Source organism: Sorex fumeus, unplaced genomic scaffold (assembly GCF_029834395.1).
Source record: "Sorex fumeus unplaced genomic scaffold, SorFum_2.1 ptg000044l, whole genome shotgun sequence".
Classification (NCBI taxonomy): domain Eukaryota; kingdom Metazoa; phylum Chordata; class Mammalia; order Eulipotyphla; family Soricidae; genus Sorex; species Sorex fumeus.
The window spans coordinates 34435908-34454278 of NW_026606101.1; the positions used below are offsets into that span (position 1 = coordinate 34435908).

Here is an 18371-nt window from a genome sequence, read left to right on the forward strand (position 1 = left end):
ATAGCTGGTATGGACAATTTTTATTATCTAATCAGACATGTCACTTTCCTTTTGTTTCTTCCATAATTCTTCTCTTCAACCATTCAGAGATTGTTTTATTTCTTCAACAGGATTAAAACCATTGCCCATTCAAATATATGGTGTTTTAGCAACTGTTTTATCCTCTGTTTAAGTATAATTACCCTTAAATTATCCTTACCTTAGTTTGAATGTTTCATCCATCATTCCCCACCCCCATAGCAGAGCCTGAAACAAGAATTCTAGTAAAAGTCATTCATTTGGAAGGTGAACCCAGGAATACCAGCAGGGAAGTTGGGAAGAGAGGCAAGGAAGGAAAAGAGACAGTGAGGTTGTTATGATCCCATTACCACCAGAAAACTGACAGTGCCCTTGATGGGATGGGATTGGGGTTATCTGAGCTCTAGTGTAGAACATGCTTCTGAATTAGCTCACCTGACAAGCAAGGGGACTGAAGTACTTAACACAAATCCCACCAGTCACTTGTAAAAGATTATCTTTTGAGGTGTATTAATTCCCTATGTAGGCTGTAGCAACCCAGAGAAATCTAAGGACTGATAAATGGATAATGCTCCAAGTCTGAAGTGTTATAGCAGGGGATATGGGAAGAGCAAATATATCTGCTAGAATTCTGTTATAACCTTCCCTTCCCTTAGTTAACTCAGTGCATCCTTTCACACTTCACTTAAGCCTCACCTCTTCAGGAAAGCTCTTATAAACCTTCACTCTGATTTTGCTGCCTCTTGTCTGTTTCCCAGTAGGATTTCAGAGAAGCTGTTACCTCTGGTTCAGATTATTGTCTTACTTTTATGTATCTCCCAGTTCTTTGTCAGCCTGTATCCTCATGGCTGTTTACAGTTCTGGCACGTGGTCAGGGTCACCAAATGGTGATGTAAATGGTAAATACAGCAATAATGAAGTCATTTTGGGTGTAATAGTGTTCATAGAATGTTTGTTCTGTGTAAGCACTTTAGATGTTTAAAGCCTTTGAACATCGTGCTTTTTTATTTTCCCTATTTTCTACATATGGAAAATAAGTTAGAGCTCTGCATAATTTGTCATCGTTACAAAATTAACTTTGAAAGTAAGCCAAAGAGTTTTAGTTCAAATCCTGGGTTAGCTTATAAATACTCTACAGATAGAGATAAATGAATGAATGAATGAATGAATGAATATCTTAAGTGTTATCTTTCAACACATGGAAGCCATTCTGAGGAAGGTTCTATTGGTATAGTTTGTAATGTTCAAATGTCAACTCTAGTTTTGCACTTTCCACTGCTTTCTCTAGCCAGACTGGAAGTATATATTTCCTCTCTGACACCTTTTGTAATACCACTGACTACCCTCTACTACTCATTCAAATTCATCTGCATCTTTGTTTCCTTACCAAATTTCTAGACAATTGCTAAAGTGATGGATTTATCTTGGTTATTATTAACCCACGTGCAAAAACTCACTCTCCATAAAGTTCCAATGAGTGTCTGCCAGATGGATGTGTAGATACATGAATGTGTAGATACACAAAGAAAGTAATCTTTGATTCTTCCTTTATTTTTCCCTAGAAACCCTAAAGATTCTCTTTTTCATCCCTCCCATGTTTCCAAGAGTCTGTTGTCATAGAGATGTTACATGGTTCTAGAAATCAAAATTCTGTTTAAATATAGTAAAGTCAGGGAAGAATCTGTGAAAAGTTTACTTTTTAACATCATGATACTGATTTGCTTGAGAAATTACATTTCTAAGAAATAAGTATTTTTCTTGCCAAAACTGCATTCATGGAAAGAACAAAATATATATAGAAAATCACTAATGATTCTGATATATTTGAATGGAAGAAAACTTAATATCTTAAAAGTTAGCTATGATCATCAAGAATTGCCTTTTAAAACCTTAAATAAAATGCATTTTCCATTTAAACTAATATTTCTCTAATAATTATTAATGACTTTCTCTTAGCAGAGTGCCATTTTGAATTAATTTGGCTAAAATTATTAAATTACAAATAGTTTGCAACAGAGGAAGTTGCAAACTTTTACTCTCTCCTTTATTTGTGAATTTTACACAGGTAAATGGTGTCCTCATATATGGAGATACATATAGAATAATGGAAATTTAGCAAAAAAAAGAAATTTATTGAATTTAGCATATAGCATCAATTATAATACGAGATATAAAAGAATATCAAATATGCTCTTGAGGTCAGACTGATAGAATAGTAGGTAGGTCACTTGCCTTTCACACAGCTGATTGGAACCCTGTATGGTTCCCCAGGCCTTCAGGAGTATTTCCAGATCCCAGAGTCAGGAATATTCCCTAAGCACTTGCAAGTGTGGTTCCAAAACAAAAACAAAATCTTTTTATCATTGAAGAATTCGTAATTTAGAGAAGGACCCATAAAACAACATTCCAGCAATTAACAAGGCTATGAGATTTCATAGTAAAATAGCTAATATTTATTATATAATGTTGTTCCAGTAGATATCCTCCTGTTTTCTGTAACAAAATCTCATTAATCCATACACAACTCTATATAGGAGGGACATTATTGATCATTCTATTCTATAGGTCATCAATTTAAAACCCAGGAATAACTAACTTTTTTAAGACCATAGACCTATTTAATCGGGGTTGGAGAAGCTAATATTCAAGACTACACCCTGAAGTTCTTAAAATTTACATTCATAAAACATTATAAATAAGGTATATACAACTGTTTTCCCAAAATTGGGTGAAGCAAGTGTTATGGTGCCTCAGCATGGCCTGGAAGGTTGAGTTTGAAGAGGTATGGAGAAGAAACTCACTTCTGAAATTGCAACAGAAATCTAAACTTAAAAACAAAGGCCTTCCTTAAAAAATAGAAAACAATCCAGTGATACCTTCCAGTAGTGGGATAGTGGAGCGACTAAGAATAATGAAGACATAAAAGTGATTACAACTGTACGTCATTTACCTTGAGCCTGACTGACCCACCCACCAAACCTAAACTCTTTGCATTAGGGACGTAGAATCACAAAATGGTTGTAAATTAGTTTAGAGTTTGATTATAAGATAGACTTAAGAGCAATATGTTCAAAAATGATGAATTATAAGTGGGGATAAGTGGAGAGAAGTTAGGAAGTCACAAAATAAAGATGGCTGACACTGTGTACATGAATTTGGGTTGCAATAATGTGAATTGAGAAGAGAAAACATGGAATAAGATAATTTGACACTGTGAGCAATATTTTCTGCAAGGATGGCATGTTAAAAGTTTAGGAAAGCAGATATGTCCTTGAACACTATCAGAATAACTCTGGTGGTCCCCAGAACTGAAGGTTCCAAGCAACAACCCGTCTTTGGGCTCACATATTGAACCACATGCCTAATGTGCTAAAAACTGATGGGAGTGGCTCATGGGCACCCCAACACTGTCCGGGAACTACCCAATTCCCCAATGAAGCTGTGTTCTCTAGTCTAATACCAGGAAATGTTTGTCTTTATGAGTTAAATGGGATAACTCTGAGAAAGGCAAAGAGAGGAGTTAATGGAAATGGGTGCAGCTAGCAGAAGCATCAGAAATCACTTGGCTCAAGGTTTTGGATTTTTAAGTGTAGGAAACTAGCATTTTCCCCATGGTGCCTGCAGGAATTCAATGTATCAACCCAAAATTGAATGGCGATTTGCCCAAGCTTCTCAGACATTTAAGGTGAGCATATGTGATTAAGCAAATACTGAAAAAACAGGTAGTTTTTTTATTGTGTGATTTTTATGTCTTTAGAATTGAAATGACTAAAGAAGCATCTTTCAGAAATAAAATTAGTTACAACATTGGTTTTTACTATAAATAAAGAATATTTTTAAAAAATGTAAACCATGTGAAGTTGTACTCAAGTATGCAAGATTTCTTCCTTTAATAACACGATAATATAAGGTAAGATAAACAGAATTTAACATTCTCCTTTCTACTGAGTTTTGTTTGGGTTTAATTTTAAATTAGTCAAATTGGAGCATTCTGGTGCTTCAATTTCTAACTTTTGTACTTTCTTATTTTTTAATAGATGATATTAATGAAGAAGACATTGACATGAAAGAAGATTCAGGTATCGAATTTATGATTTTGATCTTAAAACATAGACAAGAATGATTTTATCGCTTATATAATCTCATATTTTTGACAAGAAAGACAAATAAGGTTAATAGCATAGAAATGTATACTTAAGATCATAAAATATAAAATAATCATGCTAAATCTTATAGCTAATGCAGTTTTTGAATTTTAGCACTAAAACTTGACTTTGAGCATCCTGATAGAGCAGATAAAAATGAAACATGACCTTTTGGTTAAGAGAGTTGAATAAGGAATCAGCCACCAAACTATTTTTAGAAGCAGGTAGTTTTAGGCTGTGCTCAGGACTTATTCCTCACTCTGTGTTCAGTGATAACTCCTGGCAGGACTTAGAAGTCCAAAACTGGTGCCAGGGCTCGAGTTGGAATCAGATGTATGCAAGTCAAACTCCTTACCTCAGCCCCCAAACTTGGTGGCTAATGAATACACTTTTGCATGTCTATCTGTGGGTCAGGAATAGACAAAGCACAGCAAGTGTGCCATGACCATCCTCCATCACAAGGTCTGAAACTTCAACACGAAACTGAACAACTAGGGACTGGAATTAGATGAAGATTTCTTCACTCATTTATTTTGCTAATGATTAATATCAGTACTCTGCTGAGATTTTCACTAGGGTAGTTTTCTGAATCACTTTAGCCATGCCTCTTTGTAAAGAATGCTCCTTGTAAGGCCTGAACCTCCTAACTGCACCAGTCTCCCTCCTTCCAAAGTGGTGTCTTGAGAGAGTGAGTCAGAGAGAGAGAGCTATATCCTATTTAAGACAGACTCAGGGGATTCATAGCACCATTTTAACCAAACTCTCTTCTTAGGAAGAGTCATTCAAAAGTTCACTCATACTCAGGTAAATAGAAAATAAATTCAGTCTCTGGATGGGTCCCAGTAAGCTTCTGAAGAGGATTTAGGTCCTGAAAATATTGCTGTGGTATGTCTGGAAAATACACTTTGTACAGATGACCAAGAGTATCTTGCCCACACAGCAGAGTCTGGCAAGCTCCCCATGGTGTATTCGATATGCCAAAACCCAGTAACAATGATGGGTCTCATTCCCCTGACCCTGAAAGAGCCTCCAATGTGGTACTTGCTAAAATCTCAGGGCTGGGATAAATGGAGATGTTACTGGTGCCTGCTCGAGGAGATCGATGAACAATGGGATGACAGTGATACAGTGATACAGATGATATAGTATTTAAGTCTAATTATCAGAAACTAAGTTGAATACTACTCAAAAGATAAGGTAACAAAGAAGTTGAAAACATATACTTTGGACTAGATAGCTACAAAATATTTGCTTGAATTCATGAATCAATATACCTGAACTCCAACTTAATACCACTATGCATTGCCTTTGGACAGAGCCTTTTCTCTGGATTCTCTGGTTTACACCTCTGGAAGCAATAACTCCTACCAAAGTTGTTTTGAGATTTAATGAAATATTGTGCTTAAAATATTTTTAGGGGGGCGGGAGTGACAGCACAGTGGGTAGGGAGTTTCCCTTGAATACAGCCATGAGTGGCATCTGTGATCCCTGCCAGGAGTGATCCCTAAGCTCAGAGTTAGGAATAAGACCTGAGCACCAGTGGGGGTGGACTAAAATCTAATAATAATAAAATATTTCTTGCCATAGTAAACATTCAGCAAATCATCACTCTTTTATTTTACCAGGTATTGTAAGGGCAAAATAGTAAATTCCTACTATAAGAAGTTCATTTCCTCTAACAATCACACTAATCTAGGCATAAAATGGAACTAGAGTCCAAGTTAAAAGAGGTATCTTAGTCTGAATAACTTTCTTAGTGACTTAGTAAAAATTTTTTAAAGAATAAAAAATGAAGTGTCTTATTTGCAAAAAAAAATCTTAGTGATCTTAGTTCTATGTAATATTCTGTTTAAATACAAGGAGATTTTTGTTTGTTTTCAGTTTTGGGCCCACACCTGGCAATGCACAGGGGTTACTCCTGCCTCTGCACTCAGGAATCACTCCTGGTGGGACTCAGAGCACCACCTGGGCTGCAGGGGGAGAAAACCCAGGCCAGCCACATGCTAATTCCCTACCCACTGTACTATCGCTCCTGCCCATATTCTTTTTAATTAAAAACTCCTTGCAAGCGAAAACCACACCCTCAAAAGCTCTATTGAGTGTTTTTTTTAAATTTAGGGGTAGCCAATCTTTTAGGTGATGTTTCTTTTAAATGATGTTTCTCTTTTTAAATTTTGTTCATTCCCCCTCCCTTTACCATTTATGCTATCAGTTCCTTTTTTTTATCATAGTTCATTGGAGCAATCGTTATAGATTCGCCTATTCTTTCATTTTTCACTATGAATATTAACATTTAATTTATAGTATGCTACAAATCTGTGGTCCTCACTTGTTTAGGTAGTTTTGCAAAGGTGTAAATTTTTCCATTTTAAGGGTAAGTGTTACAACACCATAGTAACTACCAAACCTCCAGTAGTGGTCCACTATTTTTCTCTCCAAATATCTGATTCTTAAGATTGTCTTTATTTCACTAGGACAATCGATTTAGAGAGAAAGAGGAACTGAGGGGGAATCAACCAAAAGTCAGGGGCAGGAATGAAAGAGGTAGTAGGAAGGGAGAGTCTAAGAACCATCATCAGTTCCCAATTATGTTCTCTTGACATGCACAGCTGGCATGACAAGACCAACAGCTTCTAGGTTCTTGTGACTCTCTGCTGGATGTTTACCTCTGGCCATGAAAGCAGACTCAAAGCACTCGTTAGTTAATATCTGTGGAGCAACCCTCAGTCGATGATGAAAAAGGGTTTGTTGATCATTCTGAGACATTCTCTGTTCTAACACTCCTTAGAAGTGGTTTAATGTGAGCTGTTGTGTAATCTCAGGCTTGTAATAGTCATAACAAAAAAATAGTCAAAATAAATAAGTTAAATTAATTATAAAACATTTTATATAATCATATATGCACTCAATATTTTAGCATATAATCAACATAAATTATATTAGCTTGATATTTTACAATATTGTCTGTGTTTCATATCCCCACCTAAATTCAGACTAGCAGCTTTTCAAGCACATCTTGACAGTTTGTGGTATTGAATAACAAGATTGTATGCCATAAAAATTCTATACCTATAGGTCTTCTGCAGGAATGAGTCCTCTAGTATTCCATAGGATAATCTCTCAAATAAAGTTCTAGTAACAGAAACTTTTTCAATGTATTTTTTAAGAAAATCAAACCTTGGACTGAAGAGAGAAATCAAAGGGCTAAGCACTGGGCTTGCATACGGGAATCTAAATTCTAGCCCAGCAGTACGTGGCCTCTCAATACAACTAGGAGAAACTCTGGGAGACAGAGGAAGGAGTAGCACTGAACACTGTTGGGTATGACCCACGATGAACAAAAATTCAACCTAAGGAAGAGACTCATACTTTTTATAGAAAAGCCCAGGATAAAATTTTAATTTCTATGCTTATGGAGGAAGTCTCATTATTTAAGAGAAATGTATGTCATCTTTACATGACTACCCTGTTTTTGGACCAGCATCCAAAATTTTGTTATTAATGTTCGCTATTTTTATTATAAAGCTCACAAAAGCATCCTGAAATTATTCTTCAGCCTTGGAAAGCACAACACCTTCAGTACTCTAAATTAAGGACCATATCTCACTAAGGTCATTTGCCTAAGTGCCATAAGTACACATTTCTAGGTAAAAGGATTTGGTTTCTTAATATGTTGCAGGCTAGCCAAACCACTGAGTGATGCTTTTAAAAAAACAGATAATTATTGTTACTGCTAATATAGAACCCAGAAGGTAGGAGTCAAAACTCGATATTTGAAGACATTAATTGTGTCATCATTTCTGATTCTAGCCACTCCATGTCTAATGTAGGTGTTATCTTTAGCAGCTGGACACAGCTGTTGAAGTCGTGTTCAGTGACCCAAGGATGCTAAGTCACTTAGTCAAATGGGCATGTGCTATGATCTCCATTTCCTAATATCCGAGTGCTAAAATCATGGGGGATTTCTGTGCAGGATGGTTCCATGGTATGCCAGCTGGTCTTGCCAGACGTTGGTGGGCAGCCAGCTTCTGTTCAGATCTCACACTTAGATGTGTTAGTTTCTAAGATGAGTCTGACCAGCCTTCCAAGATTATTACCTGCTGCCTATGCTCTGTTCAGCATCATCTATTTTCTCATGTAAGTAGGTAAGCTGAAGAAATTTCTAAAACACAGAATATAATAAATGGCTACACGCCCAATCAGTGCTAGTAAGTAACGGTAAATAATTGGAATATCGAAAATCAGGGAGGTGCTGACAAACTTAATTTCTGGGTGGGAAGACCCTTGATTGAAAGACTTTTTAGATTTTTTGTTGTGTAAATACACAAAACATGGTATTGTAAAGTATCAAAACACAAGAACAATAATTGTGAAAGTAGAGAAGGGATAGATAGAAGCAGCTAATGTATGTTAGCTTCACTTGGTTACGCCATTCCATTTTCTGAACCCAACTTTAATTGAGTGTACACCATGTACTAACATACAAGAACTCAACAAAACTGGAGACGAAGATGGTTATTATTTGACCCTAAATATAAATTAGTTTTTGCTTAAATAACAGAGCCAGAGTTGCATCCATGCATTTCCAGCTTCAAAACTCACCTTCTTCAGGCACATTCTCCTGTCTCTATACATAAATATTAAGTAGAGGCAGTCACATCTCAGTTAATATAAGAAAGAGTCTTTCTCAAGGTTATGCTCTGCTTTCACAATAGAAAGACTGCCTGGAATTCTTTATAAGTCCTAAATTAGTTTCCTTAACCATAACATAGCAATTGATTCCCATGATTTTCTATTTCCAACATGATATAGTGTGAAAAGGGGCTCCAAATGGACCAAGAAGAGACAGAAAATCAGCTGCTACCAATGGCACTTCAGCCATATCAGAGTCAGGGATTTAGTTGACTTCTTCAGGGAACAAAGTTCTACTCATGGAAAATCTCCAGGTTTCTACTCTCTGATAGAAACAGAGGCAACATAGAATATTGTTTCCTGTCTATGTTTCTTTATACATGAGATATATCATTGTAAATATATCCTTAATATATCATCCTTAATATATTTTGCTTAACTTTATTCAGAATAAAATCCTCTAGTTCCATTCACATGGCAACAAATTTAATGATTTTATCTTTTTATGGCTAAGTAGTATTCCATAACATATGTATAAAAATCAAGTTTTATATATAAATGGGCCAGAGCAATAGCACAGTGGGTAGGGCATTTGCCTTGCGTGCAGCCAACCTGGGTTCGATTCCTCCGCCCCTCTCCGAGAACCCGGCAAGCTATCAAGAGTATTCCCCCCCATGGCAAAGCCTAGTAAGCTACCCATGATGTATTCAATATGCCAAAAACAGTAACAAGAAGTCTCACAAAGGAGACGTTACTGGCCCGCTCAAGAAAATCGATGAACAACGGGAGGACAGTGCTAAAGTGCTATATATAAATAACTAGTTATATGTGGCACAATTTGTCTAGATAAATTGCACTGTAGAACTGCCCTCCCGTTGTTCATCGCTTTGCTCGAGCAGGCACCAGTATCGTCTCCATTGTGAGACTTCTTGTTACTGTTTTTGGCATATCAAATATGCCACGGGAAGCTTGTCAGGTTCTGCTGTGAGGGCGGGATACTCTTGGTAGCTTGCCGGGCTCTCCGAGAGGGGTGGAGAAATCGAACCCAGGTCGGCCGCATGCAAGGCAAACACCCTACCTGCTGCGCTATCACCCCAGAGCCTAGATAGATAGTGCTAGATATATCTATATCTATATATACCTGTAGGTATATATAGCTAGATAAATTGTGCCTTATATATGATACAATTTATCTAGTTATTTATTTTTAGGTATTTGTGTTATTTCAAGTTCTGGCTATTATTGGTTATTTTATCCATTTGACAAATCAAAGCCTCATGACTAAAAAGTAATAAAATTTCATTTTTGTCTGGGTGACTACTCAAAATGTGAGCAAATAGATGTCTTAGTCAATCTCATCAGTTCACCAAGAATTCTCATTCAGCTGGGATATCAAGAATTAAATCAAATATTAAAACCTCCCTTTCAGGAAATTCTGGCTTACAGTTGAATTCTCAGCATAGAACATGCCCTCTTGTTCCCAGTTGCACAGCATGCACTTCGGGAGTGTGAAAGCTTTAGATTTTTCTCCAAGTAAGATTGTAAATGTTGTTTTGTCCATTTTATGAATCCCTTTGAGCCCAGCATCTGTGAGCAGTGAGCTGTTCTAAGCATCTCATTTCTGGTTTTGCTGAACCCATTCCAAAGGGTCAACATCCATCTCACACCTGGTGACAGAGTTGGGTGAATTGCTAATGTAGTCGTTGGCAAAAATTTTTCTCCCTGGCCGTGGCAATGACCTTAGTGGTGACTGACTTGCAACCACAGAAAACCAACTTAGTGTCCTAAAACCTCTGCAGTCCATAATGCCAACATTTTTAAATAGCACATCTATCATATGAATGTTTCTGTTCCCTATTTAATAAATATAAAAGAAAAATGAGTCATCACCACTTGATAGTGTAATTTTATAATTCTGGCACACAGCAGCATCTGCTGAGAGGTAAAAATTAGGCACAGGCCCTGTTATATCTTGGCCTTAAAGGAAGGCCTGAGTGAAGAAGAACTAAAATAGCATTTGAAATTAAAGTCTTAAAGCACTGTTAAGTACAGAGACTCAGTATGATTAGGAAAGATAAATGTCCTTTTCTTACGGAGCTTACATTCTTGGATGTGGATAAAGGAGACACACAATAAAGAACCAGGCTTGAGGCTGAGAGATAGTTCAGAAGCAAAGCACTTGTCTTGTAAAGTCCAATACTCAGTTTGATCCCTCAAATCACATGTGTCCCGCGAGCAGCATCAAGGCACATCCCTGAGCACAGATCTAGGAGTCATCCTTGAGCACAGCCAGGAATGGCTCAAAAACAAACAAAAAAGAAACAAGAAAAGCAAAATCACTTCAGATAATATGATTGATGTGTCAAGTGAAAAGATTACAGTCCCCACAGGGACCCTTTTTGACTAGATAGTCAGGGAAGGCCTTTCTTAGGGGTCAAGTTTGATCTGAGATTCAAGGGGTGAGAAGTTTAATAAACATTTCAGTACACATGGCGGAAGAAGAACAGCGGGTGCCAGCAGAGTAGGGATTGATGAACACAATGGGTGTGCAGAAATACGAAGAAAAAAGAATAGTGCCATAATTAGGCTCACATAGCAGAAATTACCCAAGATACAATAACCTGTATCATGGAATTTAAATTCTAAGAATAAAGATTTTTAAGCATACAAGACATGATTAATTTGTTTCAAAAGACATTTCTGGTTGCTACATGGGATATAGATTGTGGAGAGATTAGAAATGGGCAAGTTTGAAATTAGAAGGTTATTGTATTTACCCAGATAAGATATGCTGAAGATTTGTACAGAAATGGTGATTGCAATAGTCACAGAGGGTGAACATTGGATATAGTCTAGTGCATTCTATCAGCTAATAGAATATAGTTATAGGAAAATTAAATGAAGTATTAAAACTGCCACTTCAGTTTTTGATTTAAATTTCATGAGATGTTGGAATACCAGTGATATAACAGTTTTGCTGACATGGAGAATATTGGACTGACTCTGTAGTTTGAAATGCCTAATGAAATTATTTACATAAATTTGAAACGCTTGATGAGGGTTGAGTGAGAGTAAATCACTGGGGTTGAGAAGAGATGGACACAATTAAATTCTTGTACCGACCACTTAGACAGAGAGGACTATGTAGAAAAGGTCATGTGGACATGGACAACTGGGGTCTTCTGTCATAGCAATGGGACCTTAGACTGAGAGATACAGCTATCTCACAAAGACTGTTGGCATCCAGCAAAAAGGTATCTGTGCTTCCAACTGATTAAAAGCCCAGGTGGGACTTAAGTGATAGGATAGCAGATAAGGCTGTAATTTACTGCTTGTAATCTACTGATGAAGGTTCAATCCTGCCATCGCATATGGTCCTCTGAGCACTTCCAGGAATGATCTCTGAGCACAGAGCCAGGAGTAAGCCCTAAGGACCGCTCCATGTAGCCCCCAAACCAAAATGAATGAATACATTAAATAAATAGAATCTGGGGGAAAAGAGAGTTCATTGTTGAATTTCATAAGTCTTTCAAAACCCCACCAAGTTCAGATTTGGGGTGTGGGATGGGGTATAGTAAAGGGTATAGAGTAAGGTAAAGGTAAAGGCCCTTCCGTTGATCGTCGATTTGCTCGAGCAGGCCCAGTAACGTCTCCATTGGAGACTTTGTTGTTACTGTGTTTGGCATATCAAATACTCTCGGTTAGCTTGCCAGGCTCTCCGAGAGGGGCAGAGGAATCGAACTCGGGTCGGCCATGTTGGCCGCTTGTAAGGCGAACCCCCTACCGCAATCTGGAAAAGGAAACAATACAAAATGAGATGCCAGCCACAAAAGCAGTTGAAGAGCTTGCTGGGAGACCAGGGCTGGTTACAGGAATGGTTCTAAGGGTCTTCAGAATTTAAGTAATTCCCCCTACCCACCCCAGATAGACTTGTCATGGATAAGACATTAATAATAGTAGATTGGACAATATTTTAATGGGAAGTATATAGAGTCTATTTAAAATCTGAATTACCAAAGAAGTCTGAGAAATAGTAGGAAGATCAGTTTAAGCCCCAGTTACTCCTAAAATGAGATACTATTGCAGTTCATCTAACTCTGCTTTGAAAACAAGATCACACAATAACAATTGTTAATTAATACATGAAGTTTTAAATCAAAATGAGATGATATTATAGCTCAGTACTCTCATTTTGAAGGTGAAATTGCATAATAACAATTATCAATCTACAAAATTTTAAGTCAAACTTTCCTCAAGAAAAAAAAAACTGTAAATAATTTGGGATTGCCTTATGGGGAGATTTTTTTAGTTAAAAAAATGTCCCAATCTTTTACATTTGAATAAATAGAATTTTTAATAATAACTACCAAGAAAGTTTTATTTCAGGTGTTAAGCTTAAGTTTGTGCTCATAAAAAAATATACAGTATTGCTAACATTTAGTTTCACAGTGATGACTGATAAATCTGCAAATAAATTTCACTGTATGTCTGGATTTTCTCAGAAGCATACATCTTTAAACTTCAGAGTAAGTTTGAACTCTACAGGTAAATATTCAGTGTATTCAATCTTTTTACTTCCAGAGGGTGCAGAGCCAAAAGGCCTTTCACCACCCCACAAGAAGAGCAAAGCAAAGAAACCAGAATGTTCCAAGGGATCTAGTGAGGGTAAGTCCTATATTTAAATTCTCTAAAAAAGGAAAATAAAAACCTTTGTTTTTGTTTTTAAATTTTGCATATGCTTTTATGCTCAGATTGTTTTCAGAGTTTAAAATTTACAAAGCAGTTATTCATCTTTTCTTAACCTTGAAAACTCATGGCCATACCACCCTGAACATACCTGATCTTGTTTGAAAACTCATCCCAGAACATAAGGACAAAAATACTTGGGCTTACATTTTATAAGAAAAACTGAATTTTAAAAAATCATTTTCTCAGTGTGATGGGGTTTTTTGTTTGTTTGCTTGTTTTAGTTTGTTTGTGGTTTTACTTTTATTGAAAAGTTGTGGTCAGTTCTTAGAAGTCAGGTATTATGAAATTTGGTGTTTTTTTTTTACTTCATGGACCTATTGTAAGTCCAAATGCAATGAGAGGAAATGTTTTCTGACTTCAGTGTCCTCTTCCACTTTCTAGAAGCCCACTTATCATTGCATTTAGGTATTGAATGAACAGTTCCAATTTGGCTTCATTTTATGAAGAAATGTCTCTGTTTCTCTTTTATCACTGTACCACTGTCCTCCCGTTGTTCATCGATTTGCTCAAGTGGGCCCAGTAACGTCTCCATTGGAGATTTTTGCTATTACTGTGTTTGGCATATCGAATACATCATGGGTAGCTTGCCAGGCTCTGCTGTGTGGGCGAGATACTCTCGGTAGCTTGCCGGGCTCTCCGAGAGGGGCGGAGGAATAGAACTCGAGTCGGCCATGTTGGCTGCGTGCAAGGCAAACGCCCTACAGCTGTGCTATCTATTCATATTTACCTTTAAAATGTAAATTGGGCATTTTGAAAGTGACCCTCTCACTTAAGTGTATGCATATATTTCTAAAAGAACATATTTATGTCTTTTGCTTGTGTGGATGAAGTGGGAACCTCACTTCATCCACTGTAAATGGAGAATATACTGACAATGTCAAGTTTGAGTCCTCTGGGAAGAAGGAGTCAAGATAACGAAGATGTTTTAGAAATTTATATGGGGTGGGAAGACTATGATGAATATTGGGGAAGGAAGCAGGATATAGATCTGGAAGTCATTAAAACCAGAGAAAGGACAACTTTCTAGAAAAAGCTTTCATCTGAATTTCTCTCCTAAGAAAGAAGATTCTTAGCCATGAGAGAGGTGCTCAGCATGGGGCAGGATTAGCTGGCTTCTTATGTCCCCTTCTTCCTACTTCTGACTGCAAATAGTTTGGAAAGAATGTAACCTTGACAGGAACCTCCCATCAGTCAGGATTTCAAGTGTTAAGTAATGACTGTGATTTCATCCTCAATCTGTGCTCAGAACTGATTGAAAAGGCAAAAACTCAAAGAAAGGTTGAAAAATATCTGCATTAGCTTTATTACTACTAAGGTTGCACCAAGCATCTGGTGCCTTGATCCCACAAGCACCTTCCTAAAGATGGCTTAGCTCCTGAATATAGATAAACTCTACCCACCCAGGAGCCTCTGTAGCTATCCTTGACTCTCAAGTTGAATTCAGTGCATGAAGGAGAGTATGAATCTGAGAGAGATTGGATAGAAGGCTATTTTTCCCTCTTTCTTTGAAAATGAGGGAATTTGAAGGAGAGCACGGAAGAGAATATGCACTGCCTTCTGGGTGAGAAGATAGAAACATTTACAACCCACAATAAATAATAGTAATAGTATGTGTAAAGTGCCTACCATTTTGCCTGTATTTTCATTAGCAAACAATTATAATTAGTCACATTATCAGAATCTTGCTAGAATGTATACACTGTGGGAATAGATGGAAATTTAGGGCTGAGGAGTTTAGAATCAAATCAGGAAAGAATGCTGGAACTATGGAGCTGGCTTGGTTAGTGTCTGATCAGGAGAGGAGCAAGGGCTTCCATCTACTGCTGTAATTAGGTCATTCCTGAACAATCTCTTCAGGCCATTATTGGAAAATGAATTAGGGGCACAACAATTGTCCATTCTCTGGAGAGGCTCTGCCTCTTGAGTGGTTTCCATTAAATGTATGACCTAAATCCAAAGATGTGTTTCATTTCTGAGTGACATGTGGTGGGACATGAATGGCAGCAGTTCTATCCCCTGAATCATGGATAGGATACCTTATTATTCCTTGGAGTGTGTGAAAAGGAATCATTTCTGTTCTTTCCTATATATGTTTTGGGGGTTAAGAACATCATTACATAATCCTAATATGTCTAACTACTATGGGTTCATCAGATCCCAGTATATGGTCTTGTAATCTGCTTTGAATCATGCATAAAAGTCATCTCTATACATTTATTATCAGGGATTTCCTATATATGGCAACATCATTTGAATGTAGATGTTAGTCTTCCTAAACATGACAATTGTGTTAAAGAAACTATTCATAAAATGTCTTAAAAAGACAATTTTTTTTTGCATTTTGGGTCACACCTGGCTATGCACAGGGGTTACTCCTGGCTCTGCACTCAGAAATTATCCCTGGCAGTGCTCAGGGGACCATATGGGATGCTGGGAATCAAAATCGGGTCGGTCATGTGCAAGGCAAATGCCCTACCCACTGTGCTATCGCTCCAGCCCAAAGAGACAAAACATTTTATAAAATAAAATGTCTGGGAAGCGAGTAAAGCAGCTGAATCTGGGCTGGACTGACTGCTAATACTGCAGGTAGGGTACTTTATTACAGGCACACAGTCAGCCTGGGTTCTATATGTGGCACCCCACGTGGTCCCCAAAGCTGACCAGGAGCTAACCCCAAAAGCGCAAAACTAGGAGTAAGCCCTGAACACTAACAGGTGTTATCCTCCAGAAAAAATTTTAAAAATAATGATTTTTTAAAAGAGGCAGAGAGCGCATTGGTGGATGGTAAGTGATTCCATGAATATGCATGCTTCACTTATAACTATTTTCCATCACTAAGTCATTCTGACAAAATAGGCTGCTTGCCTAAATTCATGTATTGAATTTGTGTTTGCTTTATTTCCTCACATTATTTCAATTGGGCCACACCCAGCCTGCTCAGCTAGATAAACAAATTAATCTAGTTTCCTTTCATAGAGGAGTAATGTTGAACCACTGCCCTTCTCTCTGAATCTTTTGTCCTCACTTTACAGCTATAAGTTCCTTTCAAATTGGATCATATCTCTTATATTATACACATCCTTTATATAGTTTTAGTATATAAAGAGGGGTCTCTGAAATTATTATTATTTATAGATCACTTAGTTTAACTCACCACATTTGGCCTCATCTCTCTTCTTTCTTGCCCTATTATTTGCTTCTCACCTTCCAGAACTACTGCTAATACTGACTCCTTCACAAGAAGGGGATTAGAAATCAAACTTGCCTAGATTTTTCCAGCATATCATTATTGTATTTGTATTCAGAGAACAATTTTAAGAGCATATGGTCAAATTTTCTCATTCCACATATTTTTTTAAAAGTACAGACTGCAAATGGTTATTTAACTTGCCCAAGTCCGTGATGTTTGTTCATTTCAGAATCTTCTTTTTGTCTAGAAATAACACAGCCTCTCCCATCATTATCCTCCTCCTTTCTGGAAATTTAAAGTTCATTCTCTTGAAGGAAGAAAACTTACGATCACTACAGGTTCAACTTTTTAATGTACGCTACTGAGCACTGGACTGGAGCTATAGCACAGCAGCTAGGGTGTCTGACTTGCAAGTGGTTGACCCGGATTAGATTTCTCCATCCCTCTCGGAGAGCCTGACAAGCTACTGAAAGTACCCCCACCCTCCCACCCCCCGCCACCCTGCACAGCAGAGCTTGGCAAGCTCCCCATCATGTATTCAATATGCCAAAAACAGTAACAACAAATCTCACAATGGAAACATTACTGGTGCCCGCTCCAACAAATTGATGAACAATAAGACGACAGTGCTACAGTGCTACTAAGGAATATTATTTTGATATTTTATTAAAATACTAAATATCAAAATAAGTTAACTGATTTACAGATGGATTCATTTGTGTTTTTATACTGTGGAATATGAGTTTTATTTTTATTGTTTTAATTGAAGCATTCTTTTTATTTTAGCCACTACAACATTATGTAAATAACAGAATGCTTAGTAATTTGAGACAATTATTTAATAACTAGTATATGAAATAAGTGATCACGTTATCTCTGAACCAGCAAAATCATGGGCAGAAAAATGCCCTAGTTTTTGTCCAGAAAAAAAATTTTAATTAAGAGGATATTCACTGTCACTGTCGTGTCATGGTTGTTTATCGATTTGCACAAGAGGAGCCCAATAACGTCTCCATTGTGACACTTGTTACTGTGTTTGGCATATTGAATATGTCCCGGGGAGCTTGCCAGGTTTAGTCGTGTGGGAGAAATACTCTCTGTAGCTTGCCTGGCTCTCCGAGAGGGGTGGAAAAATTGAAGCTGGGTTGATCAGGTCGGCCGCCTGCAAGGTCAAGGCCCTCCCCACTATGCTATCGCTCCAGCCCAAAGTTCTGGGCAGTAGTGTGCTATGCTGATCAGGTGTCTGCACCAAGTTCAGCATCAATATGGTAACCCTCTGGGAGCGGAGGACCACCAGGTTGTCTAACTATGGGTGAACTGACCCAGGTCGGAAACGGAGCAGGTCAAAAAAAAAGAGGATATTATTATAGAAAATTTAATACCTGTAATAAAGCATGGTTTTTCTCGTATCCTTTCCTCCTTGCTGTGTCTTGGTAGAAATCCTTATGAAGGGATCCTATAGTAAAGTCTGTAAGACTTTGTTTGAAAATTTAATTAAATTCCTTTTTCCTTTTCTTATTGGAGTTTTTATTTGGAAGGGAATACACCTGGCTGTGCTCAGGGCTCACTCCTGGCTCTGTGCTCAGGGTCCACATCAGGTCGTGCTTGCAGAGCCATATGAGGCTCGAGGGACTGAA

At 37.5% G+C, this 18371-nt stretch overlaps 1 protein-coding gene across 2 annotated transcripts in view; it reads left to right on the forward strand.

Moving 5' to 3' along the window:
* The window catches only part of MACROD2 (mono-ADP ribosylhydrolase 2), a 2391823-nt gene that overhangs the window by 2189907 nt on the left and 183545 nt on the right, over positions 1–18371 (forward strand). For both annotated transcript variants that reach the window (XM_056121300.1, XM_056121301.1), the window contains exons 10-11: positions 4056–4097; positions 13377–13460. In XM_056121300.1, the coding sequence (XP_055977275.1) occupies positions 4056–4097; positions 13377–13460 (126 nt within the window). The remainder of the gene's footprint in view (positions 1–4055; positions 4098–13376; positions 13461–18371) is intronic.